This window comes from Cygnus olor, chromosome 25 (genome assembly GCF_009769625.2).
Source record: "Cygnus olor isolate bCygOlo1 chromosome 25, bCygOlo1.pri.v2, whole genome shotgun sequence".
Classification (NCBI taxonomy): domain Eukaryota; kingdom Metazoa; phylum Chordata; class Aves; order Anseriformes; family Anatidae; genus Cygnus; species Cygnus olor.
The window spans coordinates 1536450-1553203 of NC_049193.1; the positions used below are offsets into that span (position 1 = coordinate 1536450).

Below are 16754 nucleotides of genomic sequence, written 5' to 3' on the forward strand. Positions count from 1 at the left end.
CCGGCTCGGGCCACGCGGCAGGATTGGGAACGCTGCTCCAACGCCGCTCCTTCCAAGCAAGCGGTGCCTCGGCTTCTGCATACCCATCTGCGGCGAGGGAGGGTGCCCCCCCCCCCCCCCCACGCCCACCTTCTGGGGCTGAGAGCCCGTGCACGCCCCCCTCCCCAGCAGAAATCACCTCCTGTGTTTGTTGTTTGTAACTCGGTGACCTTTCGCGCTTAATTTCAGCCGTCAAAACGAGCTTTTAAAAGCAGAAATCGTTTCTGTTTTAAACAGAGCCGTTTCTCTGCCTCGAGGCTGAGATGTACCATTTAACCCGTGGGTCGCACGACCCAAATCCCAGACCTTGCAGCGCTGCGGTGGGTTCTTGGCTCTGGTTATTTTGGTCCCTGTCCCGTAGGAGCGCAGGTCGGTAACCAGCAGCGTGGCAGCACGGAGATGAGAACCCATTTCGGAGAGCAACAGATTTTTCTCAGATTTTTTTTTTTCCCCCTTGTGCTGAGACCTGGGACAGCTCACACGCGCATCCCCCGAAGGACCCCGCCGCCTTCCTTCTGCTGCAGCACCCGTGCGGGGAGCCCCTCGCCCGTTTCCACCAGCCGGGCACCCTCGCCCCCACCCCAGCACCCTCGGGGGGGTGTCAGGGCTGAGCCCCCCCCCCCTCCCGGCAGCCTCCCTCGCCCAACAACTGCTGGGGAGGCGGCGTGGGAGCTGCCGCCCGCGCTGCTGCCTGCACCCAGCCCTCCGTCCGCCTCCGCGCCGCGGCGAGCGGGGCCGGGGGGTGCTGGGTGCCCCCCACACGTCCACCCCGGGCCCTTGGGTGCTGCCGGGGGCTCTGCGGGGCTGGGGGCTGCGGGAGGCCCGGGGCTGTGGGGCCGCAGCATCGAGGCTTTGCAGGCGGGGGGCACCTGGGTTCCCCAAAAACATCACCCCAAAGCTGCTCCCTGTGGCTCCCCCCGTCCCCAGCCCTCGCTGCTGGCTCTTAGGGGGGGGAAGCCACCCGCTTTGGGGTCTTTCCCCTTCCCCGCCCCCCCCCGTGCCGCCAGCCCCCCTGGCAGCACCGCAGCTGGGAAGTGGGTTAGCGCTGGCTCGGGGAGGGTTTTTTGTTTTTTTTTTTCCCTGCGTGTAATTTTCCCAATTTTCCCTCCCACGCGCCCGGGCTGCGCTGAGCAGAGCCCGGAGCCTTCGCGCCCCCCCCCCCCCCCCCCCCCCCTCCCCGCTCGGCTGCCGGGCGAGGGGGAGAGAAAGGCAAATGGAGGCGGGAGGGGAGCGCCTGCTCCAGATCCCGGCTCTCGTTAGGAGAAATATCAGCAAATTAATTAAGCTGACAGCCCGCCCTGCGCCAGCGCTGCCCCCGTCCCCGCCGAGCCGGGGGGGGGGGGGGGGGGCGAGGTGCGGGGCCGGGCGCGGATCTGGGGCGCGTTCCCCCTGGGGTCCCCCCCCCGCGGCCCCACCTCCTGCCCTCGTGCCTCAGTTTCCCCTCTTCGTGCTGCGGGGAGGTGCTGCCCCCCCCCTCCCCCGGGGGGGCAGAGAACACGGGGGGGTCCCCAGCACCGGGACCGAGGCGGGGGCGCAGTGCCCACGGACACGCGTGGGTGCGGGCGCGCATCCCGCAGCCCCCCCGCGCCGCGGCCGGGAGTTGCCAAGCAACTGCGGGATGGAGGCGAAACGGGAACAAAGCCGCAGCCGGGCCCCCCCCCCGGCTGTGTGTGTTCCCCCCCCCCGGGCTGTGTGTGTCCCCCCGGGCTGTGTCCCCCCCCTCCGGGCTGTGTGTCCCCCCCCCGGGCTGTGTGTCCCCCCCCCGGGCTGTGTCCCCCCCCCCGGGCTGTGTGTCACCCCCCCCGGGCTGTGTGTCCCTCCCCCCGGGCTGTGTCCCCCCCCCCCCGGGCTGTGTGTCCCCCCCCCGGGCTGTGTGTCCCCCCCCCCGGGCTGTGTGTCCCCCCCCCGGGCTGTGTGTCCCCCCCCCGGGCTATGTGTCACCCCCCCCCGGGCTGTGTGTCCCCCCCCCGGGCTATGTGTCACCCCCCCCCGGGCTGTGTGTCCCCCCCCCCGGGCGGTGTGTCCCCCCCCCGGGCTGTGTCCACCCCCCCGGGAGCGGGGCGCTCCCCAGCCGGCCCTGCCCGCCGCCTGCCCCGGCTTGTCGGCCCGGCGCCGGGGGGGGGGCAACGCCGCGACCCGCCCGGCCCTGCCCTGCCCAAGGGGGGGGGGGCGTCCGGGGGGCGGGGGGGCGCGGAGAGCCCCGCATCCCTCCCCCGTGGAGTGGGCGTGGGGGGGGCGGGAGGGTCCCGCATCCCCCCCGCGGGTTTTTCCCACGGTGGGTGGGGGGGGGGCGTGGGCGGTGCGCTGAGCCCGTGCTGCGGGTTGGGGGGGGGGGCGGCTCGGCGGTGCCGGATTTGGGGGGGGGGGGGCGGCGTAAAGGGGGAGGGGGCCGCCACCGCCCCCCACGCGTGACCGCGTCCCGTGGAGGCGGAGGGGAGGGGGGGCTGAGCCCCGGTGGGGGGGGGGGGACGACGGTAGGACCGGAGGGGGGGGGGGGGACGGGGGCGGGCAGGGGGCGGCGGCGGGGCCGGGCCGGGGCGGGGCGGGGGCTGGCGGCGGCGGCTCGGCGGGGCCGCGGCGGGGCGCAGCGCGCAGCAGGCGCGGGGCAGGCGGAGCGCGGCGCCGGGGCCCGAGCCCTGAACGGAGCCCCCCCCCCCCCCCCCCCCAACTCCGCCGCCGCCCCCCCCCCCTCCCCGCTCCCCCCCTCCCCATTCTCACCACCCATGGGTCCCTGAGCCCCCCCCCCCGCCGCCGCCGGCCATGAAGCCGCTGGAGAAGTTGCTGAAGAAGCCGGGCTCGCACCTGCCCGCCCGCCCCCCCGGGGCTGCCCCGGCCCCGCTCCCGGTGCCCCGGCGGCGGAGCCTCTCTCGCCCCCTCTCCTCCCCCGAGGAGCCGGGGGGGCCGCGGCCGGCCGAGGGGGGGTGGTTGGAGCTGCGGCCCCCCCCCGCCCCCGAGGCGCCGCCGCGCTCCCCTTCGGCGCTTTCCCCCTCCGAGCTTTCCCCGGGGGGGGACCGCGACCGGGAGCCGCTGCCGAGCCCGGAGCCGCCGCTGCCGCCGCTGCCGCCCCCCCCCGCCGCCGCCCGCTGCTGCTGCTGCTGCCCCCCCGCCGCCCCCGCGCCCCCCGAGCGCCTCCTGACCGCGCTCCTCGAGCGGCTGCCGGCGGGGGGGGCGCACGGCCGGGGCTGCGGAGCAGGTACCGGGGGGGGGGGGAGGATTTTTTTTTGGGGGGGGGGGGGGGATATGCGGGACCCCGGGGGGTGCGGGGATGGGGGTGCGGGGGTGGGGGGGTGCTGCTGGGGGGGGCTGCGGGGGGAGCGCGGGGGATGCTGCGGGGGGAGGGGGGGTGGCACCGTGCAGAAGCGCCGGGGGGGGGGGGCTGCAAAAATTGGGGGGGGGGGGGTGTCAAGGTCAGGATGAGGCCTTGCGGGAGCGGGGCCGGGCGGGGGCATGCGGGGTGCGGGGGGGGGGTCCCCGAGCACCCTGCGGGGGTCGGGGGCTCTGCGTGGCGCCCTGCGGGGGGGGGGGGGGGGGGGGGGGGGGGGAGGGGGGCAGCGCCGGGCCGGGCCGAGCGGGCACCGACTGCGGTGGTGCGGAGCCACCGGCAGCCTCCCGGTTAATGGTTAACGTTGTCCCGGTGCTAAAATTAACCCCGGGGGAGGGGGGGCTGCGGAGGGGGTGCCCCCCCCCCCCCCTTTATCTTTATCCCCCCCCCTTACCACCGGCCGCTGCGGTTCCCCGAGGTGCTGGGGGAGGGGGGGGGGGGGTTTCGGGTGGGTGGGAGCCAGGTGGGCTGCGAGCGCGCGCCCCCCCCCCCCCCCCCCCCCCCAGCAGCCCCTCCTGGTCCGGCCACCCTCTTCTGGGGGCAGGTGGGGGGGGGGGCGGGGGGGGAAGGTGGGAGCCCCCCCCCCCACACACACACACAGCTGTGGCTGGGCTCCAGGGAAGGTGCCGGGGGCCGGGGTGGGGCTCACCGAAACGAGGGAGCCCTTGGGGTGGGAGCGAGCCGGGACTGGCAGCGCTGGCTCTGCCTGCACCAACACGCTGCCAGGCCCGGCCCTGCGGTGTGCGGGGAGCGCGGGGGGGGGGGCCCGGTGTGTGGGCAGCTTGGGGGGGCCCCCCCCCCCGGGCCGGCGGGGATCCGGGGCACCCAGCAGCGGGCGGGGGAACGCCGTCCCTTCGCCCGCTTTAGCGTGAGGCTGGGGTCTGCGGAGGGGTGGGGAAACTGAGGCAGGGATGGAGGGGGCGGCACCCGGCGGGACGGGCGGCTGGGGGTGTCCGGGGACCCCCCCCCTCTGCCGCTGGCTGCTCTGCACGTCCCACAGGGTCCCAGCACTGATCCGCGTAGGAAGGGCACCCGGGGGTCTGGGCTTGTGGAGGAGCTGCAGCCCCTTGGGGCCGGGGGGGGGGTTTGGGCCCCTTCTGCCCTCAAATAGAGCCTGGGGGGGGGGGGGCGGCTGCACGTGGGGCTGGGGGGGCCGGGGGCTGTGCACCTGCTCGGGCCCCCCCACGCTGCCGCTGCCCACCCCAGGCCCTGCTGCGGTTGCAGGATGCTGGATGCGGGGTCCCGGTCTCGGCACGGTTTTGTGGCCAGGTTAATGAGCGGGGGGCTGGTGGGGGCAGCTCGGGGGGGTCGCCGGGGACCCGCTCCCACCCTGGGCCAAGGGTTGGCGCAGGGACGCCTACGTGGGGCAGGGCGAGGAAGCGGCGCCGTGTCCAAAGGTCAAGGCAGTGGCAGGGCGCAGGCGCGGACGGGGCCACCGGGCACCGCGCCGGCTGCGTCCCCTCCGTGCCCCGGCACCGGCGGCCCTTGGGCGCACCGCGACGGCTGGGGCTCGGCTGGGCCGTGCCAAAACGCCCTCCCCAGGGCCACCCGTGGCAGCCCGGAGAGCTCCATGGTGGCATCCCCGGCACCGTCACGTTGCCCCTCGGTAGCAGCGGCTGTGCCGCCTGCCCCTCGCCCCCTGCCTCAGTTTCCCCACTGCTCGGCCCTCCTGGAGCCGTGTCCCCGTGTGCCCGCACCGGGGCGTCGCGCGGCTCGGGGCCTGCCCGGCGCCTCTGCCCCCGCTCCTCCCGGAGCCGCCGTCCCCGCGGGGCTGGGAGCGGGGCCCTGACTCAGCGCGGGGGCTCGGCGGCGGCTCGGGAATCGGCCTCGCTCCCCTCGCTGGGTGGAGGTTTTGGTGGTGGTGGTGGGGGGTGCCCGCCCCTGACCCCCTCCCCGTTTCCCCCAGACTCGCTGCTGGACGACATCGTGCTCACGCACTCGCTCTTCCTGCCCACCGAGCGCTTCCTGCAGCAGCTGCACCAGCAATATCCTTGGGGGGGGTCTGGGGGGGGCACGAGGCTGCGAGGAGGGGGGCACGAGGGGGGCAAAGGGCGCCATGAGAGCGGGCGCGAGGGCGCGGCGACGAGGGCCAGATGCTGGGCACGGGAAGGGCACGGTGGTGACACGGGGGTGACGGTGAAGGTGCAACCGGGGGGACACCGGGGCGGGCACGAGGACACCGGGGTGGGCGCCGGGGTTGGCACCAGGGTGCCACACGGGTGTGCGGGGGGGGGGGGGGGGGGGGCCGTGAGGTTGCAACGAGCTGGAGGGCGTGAGGAGGGAGCTGGGGGGAATGAGGGCGGGTGCCAGGGTGCCGCGAGGGGTGCGTGGGGACGGGTCGGGGTCCCCGCTGCTCCCCCCCCCTCCCCCCCCCCGCTGCCTCCTTGACGGTGCCACCTTCGTGCTGGCGGGCGGCAGCCCCCCGGCGTGCTGGGAGGAGGGCGCGGGGCTGCGGCGCAAGCGCGCGGTGCTGGCCGTGCTGCTGCACTTCCTCGAGACCTACAAGGGGCTGCTGCAGGAGGAGGAGAGCGCGGGGAAGGTGATCAAGGTGGGTGCTCCCCCCCCCAGCCCAGCAACCCCCCCATCGTGTGGCCCCGCCGCCCCCTGAGCCCCCCTGGGTCCCCCAGGAGCTGTACCTGCTCATCATGAAGGACACGGCCCTGTACCACGAGCTGGAGGACGACATCCTCAAGCTGCACCAGCTCGTGGAGACGGTGGAGCTGAAGTGAGTGGGGTCCTTGTGGGGTCCCCGTGGGGCACTTGGGGCGCTTGGGGTGCTTGTGGGGTCCTTATGGGGTGCTTGGGGTCCCCGTGGGACATGTGGGGTCCTCATGGGGTGCTTGGGGTCCTCGTGGGGCACTGGGGGTCCCCGTGGGACATGTGGGGTCCTTGTGGGGTCCTCATAGGGTGCTTGGGGTCCCCATGGGGCACTGGGGGTCCGCGTGGGGTGCTTATGGGGTCCCCATGGGGCACTGGGGGTCCCTGTGGGACATGTGGGGTCCTTGTGGGGTGCTTGGGGTCCTTGTGGGGCACTGGGGGTCCCCATGGGGCACTGGGGGTTCGCGTGGGGTGCTTATGCACCCCCTGGGGTGCTTGGGGTCCCCCTGGGGTACTGGGGGTCCCCGTGGGGGTGCACGAGGTTGTGTTCCTCGGGGTCACCTGGGGTCTGGGGGCCATGAGCTCAAAGAGCAAGGACCCTGGGGGGAGGGGGGGGGGGGGGGGGAATTTGTCCGTGGCACCCTCGGGTGCTGAGGCCGCCGCGGTGCCGCAGGGTGGCCGACGAGACGCCCCCCCCGAGCAAGCAGGTGAAGCCGCTGTTCCGCCACTTCCGCCGCATCGACTCCTGCCTGCAGACCCGGGTGGCTTTCCGGGGCTCCGACGAGAGTGAGTCGGGGGGACCACGGGGTGGTGGTGGTGGTGGTGGTGGGGGGGGGCGGCGAGGGGTCCCGTGTGGCTCTGACAACCCGCCCCCCCCCCCCCCCCCCCCCAAATCCGTCCTCCGCAGTCTTCTGCCGCGTCTACATGCCCGACCACTCGTACGTCACCATCCGCAGCCGCCTCTCGGCCTCGGTGCAGGACATCCTGGCCTCGGTGACGGAGAAGCTGCAGTACTCGGAGGAGCAGAGCGCCCGCGAGGACGCCCTCGTCCTCGTCACCGTGGCCTCGTCCGGAGGTGGGCACGGGCTTGAGGGGGTCGGGGGCGGGGGGGGGGGGGGGCGGTGTAGGGTGCAGGGCAGGTCGGTGCTGACCCCCCCCCCGCCCCCTCCCTCGCTGTCCGGGCAGAGAAAGCGGTGCTGCAGCCCAGCGAGGAGTGCGTCTTCACCACGCTGGGCATCAACAGCCACCTCTTCGCCTGCACCAAGGACGCCCTCGACTCGCTGGTGAGCACCCCGGGGCGGGGGGAGCCTTCGCGGAGGACCCCGCGGCACGGCCTCCCCCAGCTCCAGCCTCCTCCCGGTGCCTCCCCGCCTCCCCCACCCCCCCCCCGGCCCCCCCCTCCCTTCGCTGCCTCGCAGGTGCCGCTGCCCGAGGAGATCCCGGTGGTCCCCGGGGACACGGAGATCCACCGCGTGGAGCCCGAGGACATCGCCAACCACCTCACCGCCTTCCACTGGGAGCTCTTCCGCTGCATCCACGAGGTGCGCGGCCCGGGGGGGTGGGGGACGGGACCCCAAAACACCCCATTGGGGGGGGGGGGGGACTGACTGTGTGACCCCCCCCCCGCCTTATGCTGGCAGCTGGAATTCGTGGATTACGTCTTCCACGGGGAGCGCGGGCGGCGGGAGACGGCCAACCTGGAGCTGCTGCTGCAGCGCTGCAGCGAGGTGCAGCACTGGGTGGGCACCGAGCTGCTGCTCTGCGAGTCGCTGGGCAAGCGCGCCCACCTGCTCAAAAAGCTCATCAAGATCGCGGCCATGTGAGCTCCGGGGTTTTTTTTTTTTTTTGGGGGGGGGGGGGGGGAGGTCCGGGGGACCCCGCCGGGTCTCACGCGCCGCCCCCAGATGCAAGCAGAACCAGGACATGCTGTCCTTCTACGCCGTCGTCATCGGGCTCAACAACGCGGCCGTCAGCCGCCTGCGCCTCACCTGGGAGGTGAGGGGCTTGGGGGGGGGGGGGGGCTGGGACCCTCCTCCCTCGGGGCTGGGACCCCTCCATCGGCACCCGGACCCCACCTCGGGGTGCTCACGGCCCCCCCCCACCCCGGGTTTTTGTCTTGCAGAAGCTGCCGGGGAAATTCAAAAATCTGTTTCGGAAATTTGAGAACCTGACGGTGAGGGGGAGGCCGGGCACGGGGGGGGTTTGGGGAGCCCGGGGGTGCCTGGGGGCTCCGTGGGGTCTTTGGGGAGCCTGTGGGTGCATGGGGGCTCCATGGGGTCTTTGGGGTGCTCGTGGGTGCCCAGGAGCAGCGTGGGGTCCCTTGGGAGCCCTTGGGTGCCCGGGAGCTCCGTGGGGTCGCTGGGGAACCCTTGGGTGCTCTGTGGGGTTTTTGGGGAGCCTTTGGGTGCTTGGGAGTTCCATGGGGTCTTTGGGGAGCCCGGGGGTGCCTGGGGGCTACGTGGGGTCCCTGTGGAGCCCTTGGGTGCCCGGGGGCTCTGTGGGGTCTCTGGGGGGCCCGTGGGTGCCCGGGAGCTCTGTGGGGTTTTTGGGTGCCCGGGAGCTTCATTGGGGTCTTTGGGGAGCCCATGGGTGCCCAGGAGCTCCGTGGGGTCTTTGGTGTGCCCAGGGGCTCCATGGGGTCTTTGGGGAGTCTGTGGGTGCCCGGGAGCTCCGTGGGGGTCCCTGTGGAGCCCTTGGGTGCCCGGGGGCTCTGTGGGGTCTCTGGGGGGCCCGTGGGTGCCCGGGAGCTCTGTGGGGTCTTTGGGAGCCTGTGGAGTCTCTGGGGGGCTCTGTGGGGTCTTTGGCGTGCTCGTGGGTGCCTGGGAGCTCCGTGGAGGACAAGGGGGGGGGGGGGGTCCTGGGCATAGAGCTGCCACCCATGGGTCGCCCCCCCGTCCACCCCCCCCAAATTACCCCCTCAGGACCCCTGCAGGAACCACAAGACCTACCGGGAGGTGCTGGCCAAGATGAAGCCCCCCCTCATCCCCTTCGTTCCGCTCATCCTCAAAGGTCCGGGGTTGTGGGGGGGGGGGGGGGGGGGAGGGGTTGGGACGGACACAGAATTTGGGGGGGGGGGTGAGGGGGGGCGGTTGGGGTCCTGCGAGGTCCCCTCACCTCCCCGTCTCCCCCCCCCCAGACCTGACCTTCCTGCACGAAGGCAGCAAGACCCTCCTGGACGGGCTGGTCAACGTGGAGAAGCTGGTGGGTGTCCTGGGGGGGCGGGGGGGGCACAGCCAGGGGACCCCTGGGGGGGGGGGGGGCCCTTAGTGGTGAGACTGATCCCTGTAGGGTGACCTGGGGGGTGTGAGGGGGGGCTGTGGGGTGCGGGGGGCTCAGTAGCATCCCCATAGGGGGAGATGGGGCGGGGGGGGGGGAAATGGGGGTGGGAGGTCCCAGGTTCCTGGGGGGGGGGAAACGGGGGGGTCCCCTGGGTCCAGGTGCTGACGGGGGGGGTGCTCTGTGCCCCAGCACTGCATCGCTGAGAAAGTGAGGACCATCCGCAAGTACCGGAGCCGCCCCCTCTGTGAGTAGGGGGGGGTCCCAGTGCCCCCCCCCTCCCCGCCCCCCCCCCCCCTTTGGACCCCTCCCCAAATCCTCACTGCGGGGGAGGGGGGGGGGGACACAGGACAGGGCTGGGACCACGGGATGGGTCCCTCCGTGGCCCTGCCTCTCCTCCCCTGGGCTCCAACCCCAGGCCTGGGGGGGGGGGTCCCCACAACCCCGTGCCCCCCCCCCCCCCCCAGCCCCTGAGCCCCCCCCCCGCCCCCATTTGCAGGCCTGGAGCTGGAGGCGTCCCCCAGCCAGCTGCAGACCAAGGCCTACGTGCGGCAGCTGCAGGTGATCGACAACCAGAACCTCCTCTTCGAGCTCTCCTACAAGCTGGAGCCCGGCGCCCAGTGAGCCGGGGGGGGGGGGGTCCTAAGGGGGGGGCCGGGGGGTCCGGTCCCCCAGCACTGACGCACTTTGGCCGGGGGGGGGGGCAGGGGTTTGGGGTCTCCCCCCACATCCCCCCCCCCCCCCCCCCCGTGTTTCACCCCCATAGGGTTGGGGTGTGTGTGGGGGGGGTCCCGGCCCCGGGATTTGGGGCGGGGGGGGCTGTGGGGGGGGGGTCCTGGCCCCCGGTTTGGGATTGGGGGGGGGGGTGACCGGGGGGGGGGTGACGGGGGGGGGTCCCGGCTCCCCGCCCCCCCCCCCCCCCTTCCATGGGGGGCCCCCCCTATTTTTGTATGTGTTCCCCTCCCCGCAGCCCTGCTTCTGCCCGTGCCCGGGGCGCCGCGCCCCCAGAATGTATATATTTTGTACCAAAAATGCCGTCTTTAATTGTAAATCTATTTTTTAAGAAAAAGGAGGAAAAAAAAAAAAGAACAAAAAAAAATAATAAGGAAGCCCCAACGCAGAGCCTGAGGCCCAATAAATGGCTGTCCCCGTGCCCGTGTCCTGCGTCTGGGGGGGCTGCTGGGGGGTGGGGGGGGTGTGACGTCATGCTGGGAGTGACGTCATGGTGGGAGTGACGGCAGAGCTGTGCTGATGAGGTCACGGCAGGCCGCCACTGGCTGGGGGGCCTCGACCTTCTCAAGGTGGCCGCGGGCTGACGCGGTGACCTTCCCAACATGGCGGCTGCAAGCGGCGAGCCGCGTGACTTCCCAGCATGGCGGCTACAGAGGAAGTAGCCTGACCTTCCCAACGTGGCTGCCAGGAAGTAAAACCGCCCGAGCTTCGCACAGGGAGCGGCGGCCCCCGAGCTTGGCCGCGGCATCCCCCGGCCCTGAACGGCCTCTCGGCTCCCGGCAGGTCTCCGCCGCCCCCGGGGAGGGGCGCCCTCACCGTCATCTTGACCTTCCCAAGATGGCGGCCGCGCGCCTGCTTCTCACCTCCCTCCCCACCGCCCTTCCCAAGATGGCCGCCCGACCTCCCCAACATGGCGCCGCGGCCCGGCCGCTGCCCCTCCCTCATCCGGCTTCGGCCCGCGCAGGCGCAGGCGGGGCGGCGGCCGCCATTTTGTTGGGCGGACGGCGGCGCGGGGCCGCGTTTCCGGGTGCGGCGGGAGGAGGCCGCGGGCGGCGGTGAGGAGCGGGGGGAGGCCCGGGGGGGGCCCGGGGGGCTCTCGGGGCGCCGTGGCCGCGGTTGTACCGGGGCCTGTGGGGGGAGGAGGGGGCCGGGGGGGTGTCCTGTGGGGTTGGGGGGGGGCGTGGGGCGGTGGGGGGGGTGGGAGGGGGTGTAATGGGGATGTGGGGGGGGTGGGGGTCTGTGAGGGGGATGTGGGGGGACGGGGGGGGTGTATGGGGGCGGGGGGGACGACGTGAGGTGTGTTTGGGGCCAGTGGGGGGGGCGTGGGGCCCGTAAGGAGGCAGTGGGGGGGGGGGGCGGGGTCTATAAAGGGGCAGAAGGGAGTCTGGGGGGGCCATAAGGAGGCAAGGGGGGGGTGTGGGGTGTGTAAAGGGGCAGTGGTGGGGGTGTGGGGCCCATAAGGAGGTAGTGGGGGGGGCGTGGGGTGTGTGTGGGCGCGGTGGGGGGGGGCAGGGGTCTATAGAGAGGCAGAAGGGGGTCGAGGGGTCCATAAGGAGGCGGGGGGGGGGGGGGGGCGCGTGGGGTCTGTATAGGGGCAGTGGGGGGGACAGGGAATCTGTAAGGAGGCACCGGGGGGGTCTGGGGGACCATAAGGAGGCAATGGAGGGGGGGTTGGGGTGTGTAAAGGGGCAGTGGGGGGGGCAGGGGTCTCTAAAGAGGCATAAGAGGGTCGGGAGGTCCATAAGGAGGTGGGGGGGGGGCAGGGGGTGTGTGTGGGGGCAGTGGGAGGGTTGTGAGGCTATAAAGAGGCAGAAGGGGGTCGTGGGGTCCATAAGGAGGCAGCGGGGGGGGGGGCGTGGGGTCTGTGTGGGGGCGGCTGGGGGGATGTGGGGTCCCTAAAGGGGCAATGGGGGGGTCAGGGGGTCTGCGAGAGGGCAGCTGGGGGAGTGGGGGGTCCATAAGGAGGCAATGGGGGGGTGTGGGGTGGGTAAAGAGGCAGTGGGGGGGGGGGGGGGGGTGTGAGGTCTGTAATGGGGCTGTGGGGGTGTGTGGGGTCCCTAAGGAGCCGGGGGGGGGGTGCTCACACCGGGACCCCCGGGCAGAGCGTCCCCAGCCCGCCCTCAGGGGAAGGCTCTGGCCCCACCATCCCTTTGCCGTGCCCCCCCCCCCCCCCCCCCCCAACAGCTCCCCCCGTGGGTCGCCACCTGCCCGGGGCCTTTTGGGTATCTTGGGGTGGGGGTGGGGACGGAATTGGGGCTCCTGGGGGGGTCCCCAAGGCACCGCCGCCTCCGCTCGGAGCCCGCTGCCACCGATCGGCGTCCCGGGAGGCCTCGGGGGGGGGGGGGGGGAAGTGTGCGGGGGGGGGGGGGGGGGGGTAAATGCGGTGAGCTGCCGGCCGTGACGCCGAGAGCTTCCCCTCGCCGGGACCCCGCTCCCCTTGGGGAAAAGCCCCTCGGGGCGCCGAGCTCGCCGCCAGCCCTGCGGGGCTCTGGGGGGGGCTCTGGGGGGTGCTGAGCACCGGCGAGCCCGGTGCGGGCGGCTTGTGGGAGCCGGCGCTTCGCTGGGGTTTGTCTCCCTGCAGCCGTGCGGCTGCCACCCCGGCTCTGCCCTAATTAACTCCTCCCCGGCCCCGGCTCTGCCCTAATTAACTCCTCCCCGGCCCCGGCTGGTGTTTTTTGGGGCCGGGAGGAGGAGGAGGAGGAGGAGGAGGAGGAGGAGGCAGGAGCTGCCTCCTGACCCTCAGCTGCCTGTGGGGCGCTCCCCGCTCCCCATTTCCCCGTCCCCGGGAACCGAACGGGGCCGGCGGGGAGGGTTTTGGGGTGGGAGCCACCCCGGGGCGCCGCTGGCGGGGGCCGGCGTCCCTGGGCTGAGCGCGCGGAGCCGCCCCGACGGGCCCCCGGGGGCCGCAGCACCGCGGCGCGCTGTCACCGCCGCCGATTTTCCCGGCTCCGCGGCGGGGGGGGCTTCCAGGCAGCACCACGGCCCCCTCCCCGGTATCACCTGCACGCGGCTGGAAGGCGCGGGGCTTTGTGGGGGCTTTGTGGGGGCTTTGTGGGGCCGGCGGCAGCACAGGACCCTCCTCGTGCCCCCCCCCCCCCTCCCCCGGAGCGGGGCGAGGGCGGGAGACAGAGCGAGCTCGGTGCCACCCGGCGTCGGGATGCCGCCGGAGGTGAGCGGTGTCCTGGGGCCACCGTCCCCCCCCCCAGCCCCGGGCTGCTGGCTTCTGCCCTCCTCGCCCCCCCCCCCCTCCCCCCCGACGCCGTGAGTTCAGTTTATTTAAAGGAAAATTTTTTCTTGGCCCAAAGTCAGCCGGCGGCACGGGCGCGCGAGGCCCCGGAGCTCACGGCGGCTGCGGCCGCGGGGTGTCAGACCCCCCCCCCCCCCCCCCCCCCCCCCCCAAATCCCAACCTGTTAACGAGCCGCAGGGCGTCAGACCCCCCCGGGGGGGTTATCTCCGGAGCTGGGCCACCCCCGTGCCGCCCCTCGGGACCCAAAGCTGGGAGCCGGGGACCTGCCGTGGGGTCGCTGGGGGCTTCGTGCCCCGGTTTCTCCGCCGCTCCCCCTGGGAATCCCTGCGGGACTGGCCGCGGCCCCCCGGGGCTGCGGGGGCACCCGGGGCTGCGGGGGCACCCGGGGGGGGGGGGCTGCTCCCGGGGCGAGGGGAGCCGCCCGCTGCCGCCGGGGCCCTGCGCCTCGCGGTGGTGCCTGCTCGCGGCCAGCACCCTCCTGCGCCCCCCAGCGCCGTCCCCCAGCCTCTGTGTCACCCCCCCCCGTTAGCGTTCCTGGCGCCTGCAGCCCTAAAACGAAGCCGAGCACGGACCCGGCCGTGCGGGGACCCCGCTTGGCTCGCTCCCCCCCCCCCGGCACCGCCGCTTCCCTCGTGCTCCCGCGGCCGCTGCGCCCCCCCCCCCACCCCGGCTCCAGGTTTTGGGGGTCCTGTGGGGCGGCCCCGCCCGGCCGTTTGGGGTCCGTCACGCCGGCGGGACCCGTGCTGCCGCCCGCCCTACTGATCCCGTGATCCCGTGCCCGAAATCGGGCCGGTCTGCGAGGTTTCTGTAGCTTTAGGGCCTCGCACGAGCACCCAGCGTGTCCCCGAACAACGCTTAGGGGCTGGCCGCCCCGCGGCAGCCGTCGATTTCCCCCCCCCAATTCCCCTCCCTGCGCGCCCGCACGAGGGAAGAGGCCTTTCTCCAGCCCCTTAAACCCCGACGAACCCATCAGGGACGCTTTTCCGGGCGGCTGCTCCCTCCCTGCCGGGTCTCTGGGGTTTTGGGGGCCCCTCGAGGCCTCCCCGAGCGCGTCCCCGGCCGGCCCCCGCCCGGGAGAACCCCGCCGGCACTTGGCCTCCTCGGGCACCGCGGCCCGCAGCTCTTGCGAAAGAGGCACGGCCCCAGCGCCTCCGACCTACTGGGACCTACTGGGGCCTACTGGGACCTACTGGGACCTGCTGGGGAGAGGGAGCGGAGCTGGCGGCGCCCCGCTAGCCAGGAGGAGGAGGAGGAGGAGGACGAGGAAGGCGCACGGTGAGGGCAGCGGGCGGCGCAGCGCCGGGGCTTCGCCACGCGGTGACGTGTCGTGGGGACGCCGCTTGTGCGTGCCAGCGCCACCAGGCCTTTGGCCGCGGTCCTGGGCCCCGAGCTCAGCGCCGGGGGCTCGGCGCCTGGCCTCCGGTGAGGCTCAGCCCTCGGCGAGGCCGCTGCCACCGAGGCGCCCGTCCCGGCGGCGTTTTTCACCTCGCCTCGTGGCTCAGCCGGCGGACACCACGGCGGCTGTTGGCGTGGAGCCGGGGTGGCAGGCTGGAGCTGGAGACGTGCTGCCTGCCCCCCTCCCCTGCCCCCCCCCCCCCCCCGCCACCACCGGGGCCCTTTCCCCGACAGCTCCGGGGCTGGGAAGAGCCGCGGGTTCCCCCGGCCCGCCTCGCTCTGCGCCTGGCACCCCCCTGAGCGCACCCCGGTGCTGCTGGGGGGGGGGGGGGGGATGTTATAAAGCGCCCCGGGACCCGCCTGAGGCCGCTCGCTGCTCCCCGTCCCGCTCGGGGCAGCCCAAACCCACAAATTTTCCCCCGGGGGAGCTCCGGCCGCCTCGGGGGGCGCAGGCGGGACGGGGCCGTGGCTCCGAGCGGCTCCCGTCCGTCCGCTCCCCTCGCGTGCCGCCTCCGCCTCCCCGCCTTCCTCTCCCTCCTCGCCGGCTTTTGGGGGGGGGTCTGTGCCCTCCCCAAAAGGGTTTTTCCTCCTCCTGCCTCTGCCAACCGAGCTCGGCCCGGAGCCGCCGGCGTGTCCCCGGCTCGGGGTCCGGGGGGGCACGGGGGGTGGGGTGGGGGGGCCGTGTCCCCACCGAGGGCCGGGGAGCCCGTCCCGTAATCGTTAGAGACATTTTGTTCGGGGTTTTGTTGGAAAGCGCAGCGTCGGGCAGCGGGGGCCGTTGGTAATTCCCGGCCCCGAAGTCCCAGCGCCGCTCTCCTCGGGGGGAATCGTTTATGGCGCCGCCTCAGCCCCCCCGGGGAAGGAAGGGGCTGAGACGTTGGGGAGGGCAGGGCCCGAATTCGGGGGGGGGGGGGGGGGGGGGCGAGGAGGAGCCGAGGCTTCGGGTGGGAAGCTGGGGGGGGGGGTCAGGAAAAGGAGCCCCGAGAGGTCCGGGCCTTGGGAGCCGTCCCCGACCCGGTGCAGCCGCGTTCTGCTGCCGGCTCCTCTCGGCGCGGGCTTCAAAGCCGCTGCCTCCCCGAGGGCTTCTGCCTTCCCCGAGGGCTTCTACGAGGGCTTCTGTCTGCCTCGGCTTCGCGAACGCGGGCCGGCTGCAGCGAGACGCCCGCCCGCAGCACCCGAATCCCCCCCCCCCCAAAAAACAAAACAAAACCAAAAAACAGGGAACGCCGGAAAAAAAAACCCCACAAACAAACGGGGAACGCCAAAAAAAACCCCAGCCCGCCGCCCTCGGGGCACCAGCGGCACCCGGGGGTGCTTTTGGGGGGGGGGGGGCGTCTCGCTCCCCTTCCCCCCCCACCCCGCAGCGAGCCCGGGGTGCTGTGCGGGCGCCTTTGGGAGCCACCAGCGGGTTCAGCACCCGAAATCGGGGCCGTTTGAAGCATCCGAGGTGGGGGGGGGGCCCTGGGCCCGGAGCCGGGCGCGCGTCCTGCTGAAGGACGGCAGCTGCTGAGCGAGTTCGGGTGTTTTTTTTGGGGGGGGGGGGGGACGGGACACACACACACACACGCTGCTGGGCGTCGCCTTTTGGGGTTTTGCCCCCGCCTCGGGCCTTTCCCTGCGAGCTCAGGGAGCCGCCGCGGCACCGGGAGCCCCCAGAGCCCGCCGGGGGTGGGCACGGGGAGGGGGAGCCACGGGGGGGGGGGGAGCCACGGGGAGAGGCGCGGGGCGGCCGCCGTGCCCCAGGAGGTCTCCGCACGGCAAACGCGAGGCACCGAGGGGCGCTGAGCGGCGCTGGGGGAGCCCCACGGGGCTTCTTTTCACCCCCGGAGGATTTAGTTCGTGTCTCCCTGCCCTTTACCGTCCACGACCGCTTCCAGGACCATCAGAGATCTCGGGGCTGCGGTCTGAAGGCCGGGGGGGGGGGGGGGCTCCCACCGGGGTCTCAGCACCACTCGTGGGCAGCGGCCGCGTGCCCCCTTCCTCCGGCCCGGCCGCTTTTTGCTTTCTTGCTTTTTGCCTTTCGGTGTGACCTCGGCTGCTAACCCGCGCGGGGCCGAGCCGCAGCGCCGGGGGCTTCCCGGGGGCTCCCCGGGGGCTCGGCGCCGGTTCGTCCTCGAGCTGCTTTGGGTTCGGCTCTTCCCCGC

General features: G+C 73.6%; 1 protein-coding gene across 1 annotated transcript; it reads left to right on the forward strand.

Annotated features, from left to right (window-relative positions):
• Positions 1 to 2784: 2784 nt before the first annotated feature.
• Positions 2785 to 10037, forward strand: RAPGEFL1 (Rap guanine nucleotide exchange factor like 1). Its single transcript, XM_040536728.1, has 15 exons — positions 2785 to 3232; positions 5268 to 5346; positions 5759 to 5909; positions 5989 to 6086; positions 6633 to 6745; positions 6867 to 7034; positions 7145 to 7242; positions 7378 to 7500; positions 7600 to 7778; positions 7864 to 7954; positions 8082 to 8132; positions 8881 to 8968; positions 9096 to 9160; positions 9428 to 9482; positions 9735 to 10037. Exons 1-15 carry the CDS (start codon positions 2800 to 2802, stop codon positions 9857 to 9859), a joined length of 1917 nt encoding a protein of 638 aa, XP_040392662.1. The 5' UTR covers positions 2785 to 2799; the 3' UTR covers positions 9860 to 10037.
• Positions 10038 to 16754: the final 6717 nt, after the last annotated feature.

Excerpts from the sequence above, each read along its gene's own strand:
- RAPGEFL1 (XM_040536728.1), top strand. The coding sequence starts at position 2,800 with ATGAAGCCGCTGGAGAAGTTGCTGAAGAAGCCGGGCTCGCACCTGCCC. Across the intron at positions 7,955-8,081 it reads GCCTGCGCCTCACCTGGGAG|AAGCTGCCGGGGAAATTCAA; the intron begins GTGAGGGGCTTG and ends TTTGTCTTGCAG. Across the intron at positions 8,133-8,880 it reads GGAAATTTGAGAACCTGACG|GACCCCTGCAGGAACCACAA; the intron begins GTGAGGGGGAGG and ends TTACCCCCTCAG.